Genomic DNA, 19,929 nt, shown 5'->3' with positions numbered 1-19,929 from the left:
TGCATTATGACCAGTTATCGGCACCAGCATTTTCGAAACATGATCTTATTTATTTAAGATTTGATTTTAGGAAGCATACAACTGAAACCCCATATGTGTATCGTGATTTTCACAGGGTAGACTATACTAGCCTTGAACTAAATCTGCAGAACATTGATTGGGACAGAGTCTTCTACCTCCCCTCACCTAATGACCAAGTTAAGTTTTTGAACTCTAATATTTTAAACCTGTTTAACAACCATATACCAATCCGAAGAAGAAATGCTATAAATTATCAACGTCCTTGGTTCTCGAATGAAATTCGTAGGCTTCTATTTCAACGGGATCGTGCTTACCGTGAGTGGAAGAGATATAGACTTGTAATACACTTCGAAACCTATCGTACTCTTCGTAACCAAGCAAATGCTAAAATTAGATCCGCTAAAATCGAAGCGTACAGTTTAAAGTTAGGAACAGCCAACAAACGCCAATTATGGAAAAATTTAAGAGAATTAGGGGTAGGTAGATCTAATATTGAGTATAATGGGAACATAGATGTAGATGTATTAAACCAAAACTTTGTTTCGCTTCCTTTTCCACATCTATCTCATAACTCATCTTCATCACTTACTCGGGAATCTCTTAATACTTCTCACCAAGGTATGTCATTTGACTTTGTTGGTATTGATAATACAGATATCGTTGAAAGCTTGCTTAGCATCAAATCGAATGCGGTTGGAATCGATGGCATACATCCAGTTTTTGTGAAAGCAATTTTACCATACATCTTAACCTATTTGACCCATATCTTCAACACTATAATTATGACGGGCGTTTACCCTGATGATTGGAAAAGGGCAAAAATCATTCCAATTCCCAAGGGTCGAAACACGGATGAATTCAGGCCCATCTCCATGTTACCTTTCCTGTCCAAGGTTTTCGAGAAAATTCTCCAAAAACAGCTCAATGTCCATATCAGATCACAGAACTTGTTGTCAAGTAAACAATTTGGCTTTCGTGAGAAGCACAGTTGTACTACAGCAATAGTCAATGTAGTTGAAGAAATAAGATTGGCATTAGATGATAACCTAGTATCTTTTCTAGTATTACTAGACTTTTCAAAAGCCTTTGATACGGTGGACCATCACGTTTTATGTCAGAAACTTTCTAGTTATTATGGTTTGTCTCCATTGGCGGTTAAGTTGATAAAAACATATCTGCAAGATAGATTTCAGGCGGTGTCGGTTAATAACAAAATTTCGTCATTCCTTCCCACAACCAGAGGAGTTCCCCAGGGTTCTATTTTGGGTCCCCTTCTCTTCTCTCTATACATTAATGAAATACCAACTCAGATTTCGGGATGTGCGATTCAAATGTTTGCTGATGACGTACAGTTGATCTATAGTTGTCCCCTGGGGCTAATAGAAGATGGAGCTTATACTATCAACCAAGATCTCGAAAAAATATCAAATTGGTCTCAGAATAATGGTCTTTTCTTAAATCCTACCAAGTCAAAATGTGTTATCATCAATAAATCAGCAATTAACCTGGAGTATTTTCCAAGCATCTGCTTGAATGGTATACCAATTGAATTTACATCGAATGCGCGAAATCTAGGCATGTTGTTTAACAGGAGACTTACTTGGGACAGCCATATCAATGTGGCGGTGGGTAAGGTTTATGGGGTTCTTAGAATGTTATGGTCGTCACAACATTTTACGCCCTTGAACACTCGGATGATGATTGCCAAAACGATTGTGATCCCAATATTAACTTATGGTTGCGAAGTTTTTAGCAACTGTGATGCCAACAGTAGAAGGAAATTGAATGTCGCCTTTAATAACATAGCTCGCTACATTTTTGGTCTACGTCGTTTTGATCGTATTTCGGAATTTTCACGCCAAATTTACAACTTTTCCTTTGATCATCTCATGCGGTACAGGACTCTACTCCTACTCTGTAACATAATAAACACGCAACAACCTTCTAGTTTATATAATAGGATTCAATTCAGTTCCTCAAGCAGATCCTTAATGCTTATGCACCCTCATTATTCCTGTCGTACCTCTGAACAACAATTTTTTGTTTACGCTATTCGTCTGTGGAATCTTCTGCCTAGAAACTTGAAAACTTTAAATGGAGAAACTAGGTTTCGATTAGAACTCCGAAGTCATTTTCAAAGTGCCTAATTTTCAAAGAACCTCGCATAAAGTTGAGAGTTGAGATTAATATGTACGAATTTTATATTACATGTTTTTAAATAACGAACTGAACTACAAAAATTTGTATAAATATACATATGTACATAAATATTATATACTAATTGTAATTTTAACTGAATAAATCAATTTGAATTTAAAGAATGAGATTATTAATTATTAATTAAATTAAATTAAATTTTATTTAAACTCAAAAAATTTATATAAATTCATCTTTGAAGTAGCCTGTTAACTATTTTATGTTTTGTATTTTAGCATATCACTAATATTATAAGATGTACGTCTTACTGTGTATGCATTCAATGAATAAATCTAAATCTAAATCTAAATCTAAATCTTTGTCTTCCTGAAAATTTACTGGATAAGTATCTACCTACCTATTGCATAGTATATCGAAAGTTCTGCGGCTCAATTTGAATTGGTTATAATTCATTTTATTTTCACAAATAATTTTAGAAGAAGCTATAGTCATAACCTTTTACTCACAAATTTCCAAAATTTGAAAGCCGGTGTTAAACAAATTTAAATGACAAATGAAACGTTTAAAAGTTCGGTGTGAACGTTTTTCTGGTTTTCGAAAACGTTTTGCCGAAAACCCGGGTTTGGGTTTGGTGTGAAAAGGCTATTGGTTGTTTCTTTATTTTATCTTCTTTCCCAAAACGGATTTATGTTCTTACTTTACTTAACACAATATCATCTGGCATGACTCGCAAAAGACAAAATATTGTTTCGATTGTCATTAAGTTATCAGTAGCATTGAAGTTTTTGGCAACATGAGGTTACCAAAACCAAATCGATGGTGACAAGAACGCTGGACTTCCACAATAAACCACGTCAAAAATACTTGCCGAAGTTTTTACTTCAATCGAAAGAATCATGTGCCCACTGATGATGAATTTTGAAATGAATAAGAAAGAGGAACAAAAGTCTAAACGCTATTTTGGGAATTGCATATTAATAATTTATACGCTACGTAGTTCCTCTTTTATTCGAAAGTTCATAAGAATATAGTTGGCACTTCTGAATTTGAGGCCAGCTTACAACTACCAATTCAGACATAAAAGTTTGAATGCATCCATTTTCTTCTTCCATATTCATGGCAATGTCATACCCCACTGTCAAATTTGACATTTCGGAGTTTCGGAATAAAATCTCAAACCGATAAATCAAAAACAAAAATATTTTCACAAAAATAAAAATACCTTAAGTGCGTTGCATTAAATTAATACGAAAATTATTATTTAATTGAGAAAAAAAAATGTCGAAAATATTTACACCAACTAATCAAATTCGTTTGACAAATGTTGCAATTGTTCGCTTGAAAAAAGGTGGAAAACGTTTCGAAATTGCTTGTTATAAAAACAAAGTTTTATCATGGAGAAGTAATGTGTAAGTAGAAAGTTAATTAATTTTTTTACACTTTTTTAACATTGAAATTAAAAAAATAATAATAATTTTAGTGAAAAGGACATCGACGAGGTTCTACAAACCCACACCGTCTTCACAAACGTCTCAAAAGGTCAAGCAGCCAAAAAAGATGAACTCATCAAAGCATTTGGCAAATCCGATGAAACTGAAATTTGCAAAGAAATCCTAAGCAAGGGAGAATTGCAAATTTCAGATAAAGAAAGACAATCAGCCATGGATACACAGTTTAATAGTGTAGTCAATAGTGTGGCTGCATTGTGCGTTAATCCTGAAACACGACGTCCATATCCGAGTACGATTATCGAGAAGTCTCTCAAAGAAGCACATTTCTCGGTGAAATTGAACAAGAACACAAAACAACAAACACTGGAAGCAATTAAATTGCTTAAAGAACAACAATTTCCACTTGATCGATCAAGAATGAAGGTTAAGGTGACTTTTCCAGGCAAAGATGCCGCAAAATCGAAGGATGCTCTTGTGAAATTAGCCACGCGTGTCGAGAATGAAGAATGGGAAGATTCAACATTGAATCTTGTCTTACTTATTGATCCTGGCAATTATAGAAATATCGATGAACTGGTTAGGACTGCTTCGAAAGGCAAAGGACTTGTTGAGTTGTTGGAACTCAAAGAAGTCGTCGAGAGTGAAGAAATTTTTTAGATTCGTTGATTTATTCTCCGTTTTTGTACTGCAAATGTTCTCGTTTATACGTTTATATATTTTTTTAAATAATTTTGTTACAACAATAAAAATTGCATTATTATAAATATTTTACTGTCTTTTATTTCGAGGTTTAATTCAAATGAAAACAGCAGTGATATGAATTCCTCTCATTTCCCACAAGAGCAGGGCCGACCCCAGGCAATCTTGCGCCCTGTGCAAGTTCAGTAGAAGGCGCTCCTTTTTATATAAGCCTTTCCCACATTACCCAGGAGGTAGACTTTCAGACATTCAGTGTGTTTTTTGATTAGAGGGGACACGTTTAAACTTGCAAGCTTACTTTTCTGGCCTTACATTTTGCAAATTCAGAAATGATCATCAAAGTTTAAAGAATCTAATAATTCCTTTTCAATGGACGTTATAGATAAGTCTACCAATCTGTCTTGAGTCATGGTTGTTCTAAGATAATTTGTAATAATTTTAAGTTAAGAAATACTACGTTCTCCTGAAGCTACTGTGGCCGGGATTGTATTAGGGATTTGGAGAGCAATTACTAAATTCGGAGCAAAATCTTCAAGGTTTTAAATAAAAATTAAATTTAACACACCTAACTTGAGCTTTGTGGTGTAGTCGGGGATATTACCGTTAACTCTTGAAACAATCCTTCTCCATCTAAATCCTTAAAACTACCTAAAATTATAACATTCTGCAAATTAAGGCATGAAGCACGTACATTTTTTCATCGGAACGCATTAAAATTAAACTGTTTTTTTTTTGTATTTTCTAAAACTTTTATACCAGTTGACAGATTAACGGACGGACTTTTGCAAATATTTACTTACTTTTACCCAAATTTGCAGGCAGCAAATAAATGTAAAATCGAAAATTTTATTTCCTAACGATTCTGCAATGTTGTTTGCCTCTTGATTTCCTATTTCTATAAGGGCGTCATGTGTTTCTTCTAAATTTGTTTTTAAAGGCCTCAATGCTTCTAACCTGCTCTCCCATCCAGTCTCAGAAAGGGGTTTCAAAGTAAGAATTGGAATTTTTTTCTCATAAATATCTCACCTCGTTTCGGAACTTGAAAAAAAAGTCATACAAACATTGAATTGTATCAAAATTTGACTGCATATAATGAGCAGCATCATTAACCACTAAATTTAAGGAATGCGAGCAACATGGAACGAACATTGCTCTTGGTTCCAGGGTTCGAATGAGATTCTGAACACCCGCTTCTTTTCCTATCATATTTGAACCATTATCATAACTTTGGCTTCGACAGTTACTTTTTAAAATTCCATGTAATTCAAGCGTGTCTAAAATCAACTGATTCAGCCACGTTGCGGTCATATCTTACTTCTTACTTACTTAAGGTGGCGCTACAGTCCGGGGCGGACCTGGGCCTCAACCTACATTCGTCTCCAGCCAGCTCAGTCCCTAGCTAGCTGTCTCCAGTTTCGCACTCCAAGTTGGTTGAAAATCTTCACCCACCTGAGTGCGCCACCTGAGTCGCGGGCTTTCTCAACTGTGCCGTCTCTCGGGATTGGATTCGAAGACTATCCCGGCTTCAGCGTTGATATCCCTTTGCTCTACATGACCTAGCCATCTAAGCCGTTGAACTTTAATTCTGTTAACTAGGTCAGTGTCACAGTACAGCCCGTACAGTTCGTTGTTATATATTCTCCTCCATTCTCCATCTATGCGTACGGGACCAAAAATCACCCGAAGAATTTTTCTCTCGAAGCATCCTAAGACGCTTTCATCTTTCTTAGACAGGCCTCAGCGCCATAAATGAGAACCGGGATGATGAGTGTCTTATAGATGGTGATTTAAGATGCTCGAGAGAGGACTTTACTTCTTAATTGCCTTCTAAGCCCAAAGAAGCAGCGATTTGCAAGAGTTATTCTTCGTTTGATTTCAGCGCTGGTGTCGTTGTCTGTGTAAATATCGGTGCCTAGGTAGACAAAGTCCTTAACTACCTCAAAGTTATAGCTGTCCATGGTGACGTTTTGTCCAAGACGTCGTTGTTCAGTGTCCTTTTTTGATGACAGCATATACTTGGTCTTGCCCTCATTGACCACTAAACCCATCTTCAATGGTCAAAAACGCTCCACTGACATCACGCTTTTATCTTTCAAGTATATCAATATCATCTGCGTATCCGATTAATAGGATGGACCTTTGGAGGATTGTGCCTCTAGTGTTGACGGTTGAGTTTTGCACAATTCTTTCCAGAACGATGTTGAAGAATTCGCATGACAGTGCATCGCCTTGTCTAAACCTTTTTTGACATCAAATGCATCGGTAAGATCTTTTCCGACCTTGATAGAGCAGCTTGCATTCTCCATCGTCTTTCTGCACAAACGGATAAGTTTGACAGGGATGCCAAAACTAGACATTGCTCGGTAGAGCTCTTCTCTGTAGATGCTGTCATACGCGGCTTTAAAATCGATAAAGAGATGGCGGGTATCGATTTGAAGTTCCTGGGTTTTTTCCAAGATTTTCCGTAGTGTGAATATTTGGTCGATAGTGGACTTTCCTGGGTCTGAAGCCACACTGATAAGGACCAATCAGGTTGTTGACGAATGGCTTCAGACGTTCACAAAATACGGCAGAGAGGATCTTATACGCAATGTTAAGGAGACTGATGCCTCTGTAGTTGGCGCAGTTTAGAGGGTCTCCTTTCTTATGTATCGGACACACTATGCTGAGATTCCACTCATCGGGCATGCTTTCTTCCGACCATATTTTGCAGATGAGTTGGTGCATGCTCCGTACCAAGTCATCGCCTGCTGCTTTAAATAGTTCGGCAGCGATGCCGTCAGCTCCAGCAGCTTTGTTTGACTTAAGTTTAGATATAGCTATCTTCACTTCGTCAAGGTCAGGCAGGAAATTGTTGATCTGCGTCGCCGAGGTTAAGTGGTTCTATCTCCCTTACAGCGGAATTCGGTTCGTCATCGCCTTATATAATTTGGAGAAGTGATCTTTCCATATTCTCAGCATCGACTGTGGTTCTACTACGATGTTCCCCTGATCGTTTCTACAGGCTTCGGTTCGTGCCTGGTATATTTGGGAGGTTTTTTTAACCTTTTGGTAAAATTTACGAACCTCATTCCTGTTGCGACATCCCTCTATCTCCTCGATCGCGCGCTTCTCAGCCTCTCTATTTTTCCATTTAAGAAGCTGGTGTCCCCCTCTCCTCTTCTGCTCGTAGAGCTCGCGAGCAGCTCTAGTCTTTTGTGCAGTGCAGTTTTGTATGCCTGTTGTTTCGCTGCGTGCTCTTGCCGGCATTCGTCGTCAAACAATCGGTTTCGCTGTGGTGGCCGAATGAATACTAGCACTTCAGAGGCGGCGTATCTGATGGCTGCAAGGCAATGTTGCCATTGGCTTACAATGCCTAATGCAGGCAGCATAGGACTCCTTAAGAGGTTACTAGAGACTCGATCGGAAAAGGACATGATAGTCTCTTGCGATTGTAGCCGTCTAACGTCGAATCTTCTCACAGTACTTCCTTGTTTTGCTTTGGATCGGGATATCCGTAGCCGTACGTTGGCTACAACAAAGTAGTGGTCGAAGTTGGCCTCTCGGAAAGTTCGGACTTCATATATACTGGAGAAGTGTCGTGCGTCGATCGCAATGTGGTCAATCTGGTTGACGGTTGATTGATCAGGAGATTTCCATGTCCCCTTGTGGATATTAAGATGTGTGAACTGCGTACTAGCTACCAGAACGTCTCGCCCCGCAGCGAAATCTATCAACCTGAATCCATTGTCGGATGTGGTGTTGTGCAGGCTGTATCTCCCGATTGTGCCACCAAAGATGTCTTCTCTTCCTAGCTTGGCATTCAAATCTCCTAAGAAAATTTTAATGTCATCGATAGGGCACTGCTCATATGTCTTGTCCAAGAGCTAGAAAAATATGTCTTTGGTGTCTTCATCTTTCTCCTCTGTTGGGGCATGCGCGCATATTGGGCTTATGTTGGCGAATTCAGCCTTAATGCGGATTGTCGTGATGCGCTCGCTCCAACAACAAATCCACACCCAAATAGTCGCTGTCTTTGTTCTCGGTAACAGTCGCCGTAGTATATATCGCAGTCTTTTAGTTTGCGTTTGCCCCGTCCATCCCATCGCACTTCTTGGATGGCGTTAATATCTGCCTTGCAGAAGTGTAGGGCTTCCGCTAATTGTTCAGCTGCACGTGGTCCGTTACGGGACCTAACATTCCACGTACAGATCCGAAGTTCGTTGTCCTTATTTCGTTTGCGTGGGTTGTCAACAGTGAATCCGTCCGTATCCGAGGCTTGTTGGTGCTTCGAAACTTAAGGTATTTTTTACGTGGCCAGGAAGTCACCCCGGCGCACAACCCCCAACCTGGAGGGCCAGATCCTAAGTACCTATATAAGAATAAGTCGAAGAAGCCCTATAAGGTGTTTACCAAGTAGTTCAACCTTACTGGAACTGTAGACGTTGATTCCATCTCGAGAATTCGTCCGCTGCCGTCTGGTTAAGGAGAGGTGCCTTAGTGGAAACACCTCTCCCTCCCTCTCTCGTTTGCTGCCCCCAACAGCTATTTTGCTTTGTCATACTCTCTGTGTTAATTTTGGGACTCAGTGTGCATGAAACAAATATTGCACATATGAGGTGGCATAGAACTTTTTTGTGTTGGGATTTTTTCATTTATTCTTTTGTAAGAACAGAGTGAAATACTTTGAAATTAGGTAAGTAGGATTTTTAGTTCTGCTATATCTTGAGTAAAATTTTCATTGAATGCAACAATGAGAGTGATGTTAGTTAGTGCGCAAGAGATAACTTGGACAGATCAGATAACATGTTCTTTCTCCTGGTACTGCGCCCCCAGAATAGTGCGCCCTGACCATTTGCACATCTTGCACATATGCTTTGTCCGGACCTGCACAAGAGTAAGAAGTCTCATATACGATCATACAACTAGAAACCTGATAGAAGACCTTTCTTCTACCGAATGAACTCCTATCTTAGACAAATGTCTTTAAATAAACGCCAAATGAGTACAATTTCCTCGACGATTTGTCATACTCCACTTGAACAAAACAAAATCTTATCTTTCAAATGCCTTTTGAACTTATTTTATTTTACACAAAAACTTTAAAAGTATTAAATTGCATTTCAAATTAATAATTATTTCACTTGAAACAGATATATATATATAATGTATCTATGTATATAGTTGGAGCATCACTGAACAACAGCAAAACAAATAAATCTCAAATCAAAACGTAATCGAAGACAACCTCTCTTATTTCATCTTTTTTAGTTCTTCAAACCGACGTGACAAATAATCAAAGTCAATATCATCGTCATCGGATTTCTTTCCACCATCATCATTGGGGACATCAGGTAAATCAGCTGGAACATTCGGTAGATTGGGCATATCCATATTCGTTGGTGATGGAGCACTAGGTCCGGTTATGTTCTTACCTCTTGGCTGTGGTTTAGGTTTAGATGAGTTCTACAAAACAATTTTATACACCGTTACTATGCATCTCTAAGTTTTAGAGGAAAATAAATGTATTGCAGTTGAGTTAGGGACAAAGTTAAAACTTAAAAGAAAATCAAGCAAAAACTTAAAAAAAAAACTACCTGTAAATTATAGGGGTCTAGAGATGAGTAGCGGGGTGGAGGTGCATCGGGTAGTAAAGAATTATTTTTCTCTTGCTGTTAAAAGGAAAACAAAACAAAAAATTGAAAAAAACACAAAACTGGTCAAACAAAACAAAAGTTAAATTAAAATGAAGACATACAAACAATAAAAAGTCGTGCAATGGAAGTAGAAGAAACGTTAACGTTTACGGATCACAGGACAAGATGTTTTTTTGGTTTGAAAACTTAAATCTAGACTGCAGAGCGTTGTTTAATTTTTCTCACTTACAAGCAATATTTTTACCAGACAAGTTAGGAAAGCATTTCAAGAAAATACAAGATAAGAAAAAGAAAATACGTATATACCAACAGTTTAGTGAAATCATTAAATCTACATACCAATAGATTATCATCAGGGCTCCCATTTTTGGGGCTTGAATCAGGGAAATTATTGCTTTCCCTCTAAAGTGTGTTAAGTTAATTAATAATAAATGAACACCTTTAAACCATAAAACAAACAACAGAGCTGTGATAACTTACTTGGTGAAAATCGGAATTGATATTTAGATCCTTCTTTTCAGAGCTGCCTTGAGATGGATTGGGTGGAATGTTGTAAGCAAATGGTGGAGGACCAGATGGACCTGGGTTCGAAAAGCCACCTGCAACACCACCACTTCCTCCTCCTCCTCCTCCACCGCCACCATAAGGAGGTGGATAGTTGAACGGCTTTGTAGAAGGTGGCTCAGGCATCTGCGGAAGTTGTGGCATGTTCGGATAGCCAATGAATCCAACATGCGGAGGTGGTGGACCTCCGTCTAAGTTGTTTCTGTCTGATAAGTCAATCAGATAGTTTTGGTCACCTACATATATAAAAAATAAGAGCCCTTGAGTTGTGAGGCACTGTCAAATACATACAGTTTACCCTACCTGGTTTATTGTCCTCCTGCATTACTTGTGGATCTGGTTCATACTCGATATTGTAGTTTTTAGCAATTTCAATCAAATACTTTTCCACCAGAAGCTTAGGTGGAGCTTGAATGTTTAGTTTATGCATAAGCTTCTCGGAGACATGATGTTCCCCGGTGGCTGTTCGTGCCCTCTCCGTGAACACTGGACCATATTTATGAATGAAAACATCTGATATGACCTTCAATTCGTTAATGTCACTCTGTAGACGCATTGACACCCAAACCAAACTATAAACAGCTTCGGCAATTCCATCGTCGAGTTCCTTCATTTGAGTTACCAGACCGAAACGAGCGAGTAACAAGTCGCAATACATTTCAACAATTTCCATTGCCTCTACCAAATAGTCTTCCCTAAAGTAGATTTTTAAGTGTGAATTTGAATATGAAGTACCTACGTAGTAAAATCTTCTTTGTTATTTTTTACCTAATTATATGTTCCACCCTTATTTTGGCCCGTTCAGTTTTCCCAGTTGCAAGGTAGTCAGCTATTTCTTTGCGTGCTTTTTGAGCTAGCTCGGCTTTTTTCTTTTCTAGCAATTTAAGACGATTCAATGCTAGACGCAGATTCGTCTTAAGTTTTGTATAATTTGGACCACTTGAAAACATTTTAGTGGTTTTTTTTAAAATTATTTTGTTAAGTAGAAAAACAGAGGACAATAATTATGAAATTCCAGAACAAGACAAGAACAAACAACAAAATATGAAAATAATCAGCAGATTGACAGTTGGCTGAGTCACACACATGAGTCAACAAAGTATGTTTGATTCGAGAAATTTGGGAGACAAGAATTTCCTAATAACATAAAAGGTTTGTTTGTAGGATCATTCTATAATTACAAAGCACTCTGCAACTTAGAGCTGTCAATAGTTTTTAGTTTAGGGCGACTTTTCATTACGCTTAGAATTTGTATCTTTTTTTTTAAAGAGGGTGTTTATAGAATACTTTTAAAATATTGCTGTGAGAAACACCGTTAAATTGTTTTTAATTCATATTAAACTTTACAACAAGCTTTTCAATAGATTATGAGGCGTACAAACAAGGAGGTATGTATAGTATGGTGGATGATTTACCCCTGTAAGGTAAGTTTTAGCAAAGTTTCTTTTACATTTGAAGACTAGAAGACATACAAAATTCAAGTATGGCATCATTAAAAAATAAACTGGGAAAAATGTCAAAATAAACTGTTTTAGCGTGAGTAATTAATTTAAACAAAAATAAAAGTTTCTTACTTACTTACTTAAGGTGGCGCTACAGTCCTGTGTGAACTAGGGCCTCACCCAACAAACTTCTCCATCTAGCTCGGTCCCTAGCTAGATGTCTCCAGTTTCGCGCTCCAAGTTGGGTGAGGTCACCTTCCACTTGTGCGCGCCACCTGATCCGCGGTCTTCCTCTACTGCGCTGTCCTGTGGGTACGGATTCGAAGACTTTCCGGGCCGGAGCATTGGTTTCCATGCGCTCTACGTGACCCAGCCATCTTAGTCGTTGGACTTTTACTCTTCTTGCTAAGTCTACGTCACTGTACAGCCCGTACAGTTCGTCGTTCCATCTTCTCCTCCACTCCCCTTCGATGCATACGGGACCGTAGATCACACGAAGAACTTTTCTCTCGAAGCGACCCAAGGTGCTTTCATCCGCTTTTGTCATGGTCCATGCTTCTGCACCGTATAGCAGGACGGGGATGATAAGGGTCTTATATAGCAACACTTTGGTCCCTCGAGAGAGGACATTACTACTCAATTGCTTTCTTAGTCCAAAGAAACAGCGGTTAGCAAGAGTTATTCTGCGTTTGATCTCAGCGCTGGTGTTGTTTTCTGCGTTTACAGCGGAGCCTAGGTAGACGAAGTCCTTGACTACCTCAAAGGTACGTCTGTCGATTGTGACGTTTTGACCAAAACGTCGGTGTTGTATGTCCTTTCTAGACGACAGCATGTACTTTGTTTTGCCCTCATTAACCGTTAAACCCATTTTTGCCGCCTCTGCCTCAATACTCACAAAAGCCCCATTGACATCACGCTGAGTTCTTCCGATTATGTCAATGTCATCAGCATATGCCAGTAATTGGACAGACTTTTGAAAGATAGTGCCTCTAGTGTTGACGTGTGAGCTCTGCACTATTCTTTCAAGCACGATGTTAAAAAAATCGCATGACAGCGCATCACCTTGTCTAAAACCTTTTTTGACATCAAAAGGTTCTGTTAAGTTGTTTCCAACCTTTATGGAGCAGCGTGAATTCTCCATGGTCATCTCGCACAAACGGACGAGTTTGGCAGGGATGCCAAAACTAGACATGGCTCTATACAGCTCGTCCCTGAAGATGCTGTCATATGCGGCCTTGAAATCGATGAAAAGATGGTGGGTGTCGATTTGGTGCTCTTGAGTTTTTTCCAGGATCTGCCGTAATGTGAATATTTGATCAACTGTGGACTTTCCTGGTCTAAAACCACACTGATAAGGACCTATCAGGTTGTTGACGATGGGCTTTAGACGTTCACATATTATCGCAGAGAAGATTTTATAGGCGATGTTAAGTAGACTTATTCCTCTATAGTTGGTGCAGTTTAGAGGGTCTCCTTTTTTCAGGATCGGGCAAACAATACTGAGGTTCCATTCATCGGGCATGTTTTCTTCCGACCATATCTTACAGATAAGTTGGTGCATGCTCCTAACCAACTTATCTCCAGCTGCTTTAAAGAGCTCGGCATTCAAGCCATCTGCTCCAGCGGCTTTATTAGACTTTAACTTAGATATGGCAATCTTTACTTCGTCTAAGTCGGGAGGACGGGATTGTTGGCTTTCGTCGTCTATATCGAATGGGTCATCCTGCCTGACAGCGGAATTCAGTTCTTCATCGCCGTTATACAGTCTGCAGAAGTGGTCCTTCCATATCCTCAGCATTGACTGCGGTTCCACTATGATGTTTCCACTTTCGTCTTTGCAGCCTTCGGTTCTAGGTTTATGTACCTGTGAATTTCGTTTCACCTGTTCATAAAACTTTCGAACCTCATTCCTGCTTTTATACCTCTCAACATCTTCGACCGCACGCTTCTCATGCCCTCTCTTTTTCCTTCTGAAAAGTCGGCGTTCCTCTCGCCTCTTCTGCTCATAGAGCTCACGAGCAGCTCTCGTCCTTTTATGCAGCGCCGCTTTGCGTGCCTGTTGTTTGGCTGCATTTGCCTGCCGACATTCCTCATCAAACCAGGGGTTCCTTGTTGGTGGCTGTTTGAAACCCAGAACATCAGAGGCGGCTTCTCTGATAGCATCTTGGCAATGTTGCCACTGGTTTTCGATACATTGTGTTGGCGGCAGAGAACTTCGAGAGAGGTTACTTGTCACTCGGTCGGAAAAGGATTTGGCGATCTCTGGCGATTGTAGCCGTTCGACGTTGTATCTTCTCCCAGCACCTCCGTGTTTTGCCTTGGGTCTGGAAATCCGAAGTGCTACCCTGGCTACAACGAGGTAGTGATCCGAGTCGATGTTAGCTCCTGGGAAAGTTCGTACATCCATAATGCTGGAAGCGTGTCTGGCGTCGATCGCAATATGGTCAATCTGGTTGACGGTAGATTGATCTGGAGAAGTCCAAGTTCCTTTGTGGATGTTGAGGTGTGGAAAACGCGTACTGGCTACCATGACGTTTCGCCCCGCAGCAAAATCTATGAGCCTGAATCCATTATCGGAAGTGTTGTCGTGCAGGCTGTTTTTCCCGATTATTCCACCAAAGATGTCTTCCCTTCCTAGCTTGGCATTAAAATCGCCCAGGACTATTTTAATATCGTAGCTAGGGCACTGCTCATATGTTTTGTCTAAGAGCTCGAAGAACATATCTTTGGTGTTGTCGTCTTTCTCTTCTGTGGGGGCGTGCGCGCATATCAGGCTAATGTTGCCGAATTTAGCCTTGATGCGTATGGTCATGAGGCGCTCATTCTTGCCTAAGTCTGGCTCCAATGACGAATCCGCATCCAAATAAGCGCTGTTGGTTTTCGTGGTAGCAGTCACCATAGTAAATATCGCAGTTTTTCATCCTCTTTTTGCCCGGCCCATCCCATCGTATTTCCTGGATGGCGGTGATATCTGCTTTATATCGTTCTAGGGCCTCCGCTAATTCTTCGGCCGCACGTGGTCTGTTAAGGGACCTAACATTCCACGTGCATATCCGAAGTTCGTTGTCCTTTATTCGTTTGCGTTGGTTGTCAACAGTCAATCTGTCCGTATCCGAGGCTTGTTGGTGCTTCGCAACTTTGAAAGCTTTTACGTGGCCAGGAAGTCACCCCGACGCACAACCTCCAACCTGGAGGGCCAGATCCTAAGTATAACTCCAAGGATGGGGAGCCGGATAAAACCGCTCCTTACAGGCCTGGGCTCCGAATAAGTCGAAGAAGCCCTATAAGGTGTTCACTAAGTAGTTCAACCTTACTGGAACTGAAGACGCCACCGTTGATTCCATCTCGGGAATTCCTCCGCTGCCGTTTGGATAAGGAGAGGTGCCTTAGTGGAAACACCTCTCCCCACCTCTCTCGTTTGCTGCCCCCAACAACTTTCCACTGGGGTTGGAACCCAATCTCCAGTTGAGGTACTAGGCACCCGATGTTCACCACGTGGAGGTGAGAGTAGGAGTTGATAGACAGAGGTTGGTTTTAAGAAAAAACCTATGGACGCTTGTGTCCTCTTGAATGCACATGTCTACCATTTGAACAAAAGTTTCATAACTTTAAAATTGAGATAATTATTACTTTTGGTCATAAAACCATTGACATAGTTTCATTTGCACACCTAATTGTTTCATATTTCCACAGATAATCCCCCTTAATAGTTAGTCCGTCTATTCAGCTACCCTATCTCTTGTAGGTTTGGTGGACAAAAATATAATTATTGTTTTCTTTGCCTCAATATTTTTTTTTAAGGAACTAAGGACATCTATTCTTATCAAGTTTGACAAAATAAAATAAAAAGTTTCTTCATATTTCAGCTCAACCTACAGAAGGGCTAGAGAGTTAAACAATAAATGACACCAGGGCAATTTGACTACTAGTGGTTCATATTTATAGTAGGTTAATGCATAAAGCTTTCAAATATATTGTGTGGCCTTAAGAAAAAGTTAAGCTCAGTATTCAAACAATCCTTGCAATTATTTGTTTATCATGTTGATTATAGCAATCATTAAAAATGTTTGAAACTTTGGGGGAGCTGCGTGGCAACAAAAAAATAAACGTCGAGGATAAAAGCCTGGCGACTGTTTGCGGCACTGCCCGTTCTTTTATGATCCTCCAGAGTTGTAAACGCTCGCGAGGCACCGGAATTCACTATGGCTACTCGCGTGACGTCCCCAAGGAGGAGAAAGACTTGCTCATAGTTCGTAATAACGTTTCCAGGGAACTCGTCGCCACGCTTTCGTGACGCTTTCGTTTATTACCTTTCCGGGAACTCCGTTTAATCACAAGGGTTTGGAAGATATGAGAAAGGCGATAAGTTCCTTTGTCGAGGAGAATAAGTATGAAAGAAAATCTCTGGTGGAGGCTATCTCGCAGCGGGCTAAGAAAATTAGCGCCAAAACATTCCACAACGTGGGAATCGTTGTTCCAGTTAAACCACAACAGATGGGCTATCGAAACATGATCCTCAGTCCTTTGGACAAGCAAAGCGAGTCCTCAAAGGAAGAAACCAAAGAGATAGTCATGGAGAAATTGTAGCTTCAGTGATCGCTTTGGATGAGTGTGATTTTGGTACGAATCTGGAACTAGGAATTTTGAAGGGACATTTGGCCAACAGAAGCAAAAGTCATAAGCTCAGTATTTTGGATTGAATTTGTTGTGAAAGAAGATAAAATAAAATTAATTTTTTATGTAACAGTTTTGTTTGTTGTTTATTCTGATATATTTTCTAGACAATTAGCTTCTCCTAAGTGAATTTTTTGGACCCGTTGAAGTAAACAAAGATGATAGCTGTAGCCAAGCGAGCTTGTAGTTATTGTTGATTCATGTCTTGAGCCCATTCCAACCGTCCCCAAAACTTCAGTTCGTTCTTCGAGACGAGCAAGTGTTAAGTTAAAATCAATTTGAATTGGTTAGAATTCAATTTATTTTCACAAAAAATTTGAGAAGAACAAAACTATTTATTCAGAAATGTTGTCATCAATACAAAATTTGACAGCCGGTGTTAAATAAATTTAAATGTCAAATAACAACGTGTAAATGTTCGGTGTGAACGATTTACGGGTTTTCGAAAACTTTTTGCTGAAAACCCGGTTTTGGGTTTGGTGTGAAAAGGCAGCTATGACTAGTTGTTTTCCCTTGCCAACAAAACAATTTTCATTAACAGCAATATAATGTTAAAAATTATGGCATTTTTCGTGTGCCACGGTGAATATAGATGTCGAAATAGCTTTTCAGCTGTGACGTTTTCATTACTTTTTTCCAAATTTAAAAAGCATTTAATTAAAAAACGTACTAATTTGTTGATTAATATTTGTTTTCATACACTTAAAAGAAAATTCTTGTAAAAAATTGAACAAAAATGTAAAAAAAAAAATAAATATTCTAAAAATTTGTTAAAAGGTTGCAGGCAACTAAATTGATACAGTTGGGTCTCAGGCCATAAATGAAGAAATAGCAAAGCATTTTGTGATTTCATTACTTGAAACTATACTTTTTGTAAGCATGAAAACTTTGGATAAAAGTAAGTGACTACAAGAAAGAGCTATTTAAATTTCTGTAGATCGTTAGATTTACTTAAATCCGATCAAAACGTATGGAGACTCCTGCATTTATTTACCAAGCACTTATATAGAAAATATTCATAAAAACTTTTTCAGCTTTATGACTGAATTTTCTCAAATCTGAAAAATTTAAGATTTCGATTTCGACTGTTGCGATCAAAGTCATTGCCGTAGGAGTTCTTTGTTTGTTTTATTTTAATTATGAACAATTCAGTACACTTCAATACACACAATACTGATTAAAGGATTCGAAAACATTTCAAGTCCATCTGCAGCTTATTTATCATATTTTGTAATTGTCATGAATATATGTTCTAAAATCCTAGTCAAACTAATGATGGTGTCCACTTGAACTCTTTTGAGGTTACTCATTTTCATTCGTCAATCAATAATTTATCTAAACGTATAAAAGTCAATATATTTTGCAGATCGACCATTTTCTTTAGAAAAATTATAAAAAAATAGCCCCTCAAGTTATTGAAATAGTTCTATCTGTACTACATAGATATCTTTCAAAATTTCTAATACAGTGGTCGGCATAACTATTTTGACAAAGTGAATATCTTGTTATTTTGATATTCAAAGAATTTTTTTGGCAAAATTGAAATAGGAATCGGATCTTAGGCAAAAAATGGATAGTTTGATGGCACAGTTATTTTATTATAATAAGATTAATTAGTGAATAAATGGCATAATTATTTTGGCAGTTTTATTTTAACTCAGAAAAAAAAAAACAATTTTTAGAACTTAAAACTAAATTATTGTTAAATTAGTAGAAAATGTAGCCTCCTTTAGCATCTATGACTTTTTGAAGTCGTCTTGGAACTGATTCTACAAGTTTCTGGAGCATTTCTTGAGGTATTTCTTCCCAAAGAGTTTTCACCTCAAAAATAGTCTCATCCCTCCTGGGACTCAATGATAAATTCCTGTTTAATTTTATGTAATCCCATACATTTTCTATGACATTTAAGTCAGGGTCGTTCAGAAATTTGGTGATCATTTTGCTTTTGTGGCAAGGGGCATTATCTTGTTGAAAAATGAAAGAGTTTCCAATGAGTCCATTGCCAGATGGAAATGCGTTCTTATTTAGCACATCTAAATATTTGCTTTGGTTCATGGAGCCATCGATTGGGACTAGGTCCCCATGACCGCTTGCAGAAATGCATCCCCAAAACATTACTGATCCACCACATGGTCTGCAAGACTGGAGCAAACTTTGTATGCATTTCTTTCCCCATTCAAACAGATTTCTTTCTATGCGATCCATGAAACTCAAAGGAACTTTCATCGGTCCATAAAACTTTGTTCCAGAAGCTAAAAGGCTTATTTACATATTCCCTTGCAAATTGCAATTTTTTTAATTTGTTCTTAGGAATAATAAATGGTATCTTTTTTATTGTATATGTCTTTAAATTATATTCTTTGAGACGTCTGCGAATTGGTCTTTCACTAACGGAACTCTTTTGGAGGGATTTAACTTCAAGCTCCAAGCTTTTAGGGGTTAATGCAGGATTTTTGGTGAATTCTCTCAAAATGTGCCTGTCTTCTTTTAGAGTAGTTTTTCGTTTTCTAATTTCTACCCTTCCGTGGTAGATTTTGTACAGAATTCGTTCTTTTATGTTTGTTTATTTGGTAGTGTACGATTTGTCTTAATAAATTCAGTTCTCTGCATATTTGTTTAAGAGACACGCTGGAATTAAATCTTGCGACAATAGATGCTCTAACCTCAATACTTAGTTCTGCCCTTTTAAACATTTTTGCACAAATCGTAGCCTTAATGAATTCAACTTTTTGATATATGCTTTAAATTTGTGAAAAAAAATTATTTTAACTTACCAAGCTTACAAAAGAACATCCGTTTTTGTCACTAAGAAAATAGCACTTTGAATACAAAAAGAGCAGCCCTGCAGCAGAACACCATCCAAATGACTGAGTTTGACCATCACGTGATCTTTTATAACATTCTTATTAACTTGTTTTCGATTTGCTCTCTTCAAACTTTAACAGTTATAAATTATTATCACAAGAGCGAGAGATGTACATCTGTCAAAATAGTTTTGCCGAAATTGTGTAATAAATTCACTTAATATAAAATATAAATTGTTTGAACAGGAATATTCATTTTTAAAAGTTACAATTTTGGTTTCAAAAATCTCATGAAATTAGTATTCAATAGTTTTTCAAATATTTCCAAACTTGTTTGGTAATTAAATAATATTTACAAATTTTCGAAATTTTATTTTATCTCACTATTCATTTTGACTTCAAATTGTTAAGATTTCCATGATTTCGTTTAATATTTTCACCTAACCTAAAACACCCTTTATTTTCTGTCATCCCATTAATT

General features: G+C 38.3%; 2 protein-coding genes across 6 annotated transcripts; one reads left to right on the top strand and one right to left on the bottom strand.

Moving 5' to 3' along the window:
* The first annotated feature begins 3,344 nt into the window (after window positions 1-3,344).
* LOC129945702 (ribosome maturation protein SBDS) lies at window positions 3,345-4,395 on the top strand. The gene is made up of 2 exons (XM_056055560.1): window positions 3,345-3,587; window positions 3,659-4,395. The coding sequence occupies exons 1-2, from the start codon at window positions 3,457-3,459 to the stop codon at window positions 4,284-4,286; spliced, it is 759 nt and encodes a 252-aa protein (XP_055911535.1). The 5' UTR covers window positions 3,345-3,456; the 3' UTR covers window positions 4,287-4,395.
* Window positions 4,396-9,362: 4,967 nt separating this feature from the next.
* Window positions 9,363-11,590, bottom strand: LOC129947201 (IST1 homolog). Of its 5 annotated transcripts, XM_056057654.1 has the most exons (6): window positions 11,297-11,589; window positions 10,832-11,223; window positions 10,445-10,764; window positions 10,304-10,366; window positions 9,905-9,979; window positions 9,363-9,773 (listed from the first exon to the last, which is right to left on the bottom strand). In XM_056057654.1, exons 1-6 carry the CDS (start codon window positions 11,476-11,478, stop codon window positions 9,561-9,563), a joined length of 1,245 nt encoding a protein of 414 aa, XP_055913629.1. In that variant the 5' UTR covers window positions 11,479-11,589; the 3' UTR covers window positions 9,363-9,560. The 5 variants fall into 5 exon arrangements, with proteins under 5 accessions (XP_055913629.1, XP_055913631.1, XP_055913632.1 ...); XM_056057656.1 differs by lacking the exon at window positions 9,905-9,979 and having other exon boundaries at window positions 11,297-11,590; XM_056057657.1 differs by lacking the exon at window positions 9,905-9,979 and having other exon boundaries at window positions 9,363-9,749; window positions 11,297-11,590.
* Window positions 11,591-19,929: the final 8,339 nt, after the last annotated feature.

The sequence above is a fragment of the Eupeodes corollae genome, chromosome 2 (assembly GCF_945859685.1).
Source record: "Eupeodes corollae chromosome 2, idEupCoro1.1, whole genome shotgun sequence".
Lineage (NCBI taxonomy): Eukaryota > Metazoa > Arthropoda > Insecta > Diptera > Syrphidae > Eupeodes > Eupeodes corollae.
The sequence above is the reverse complement of the archived record's forward strand: the minus strand, read 5'-3'. Positions and strand labels throughout refer to the sequence as shown.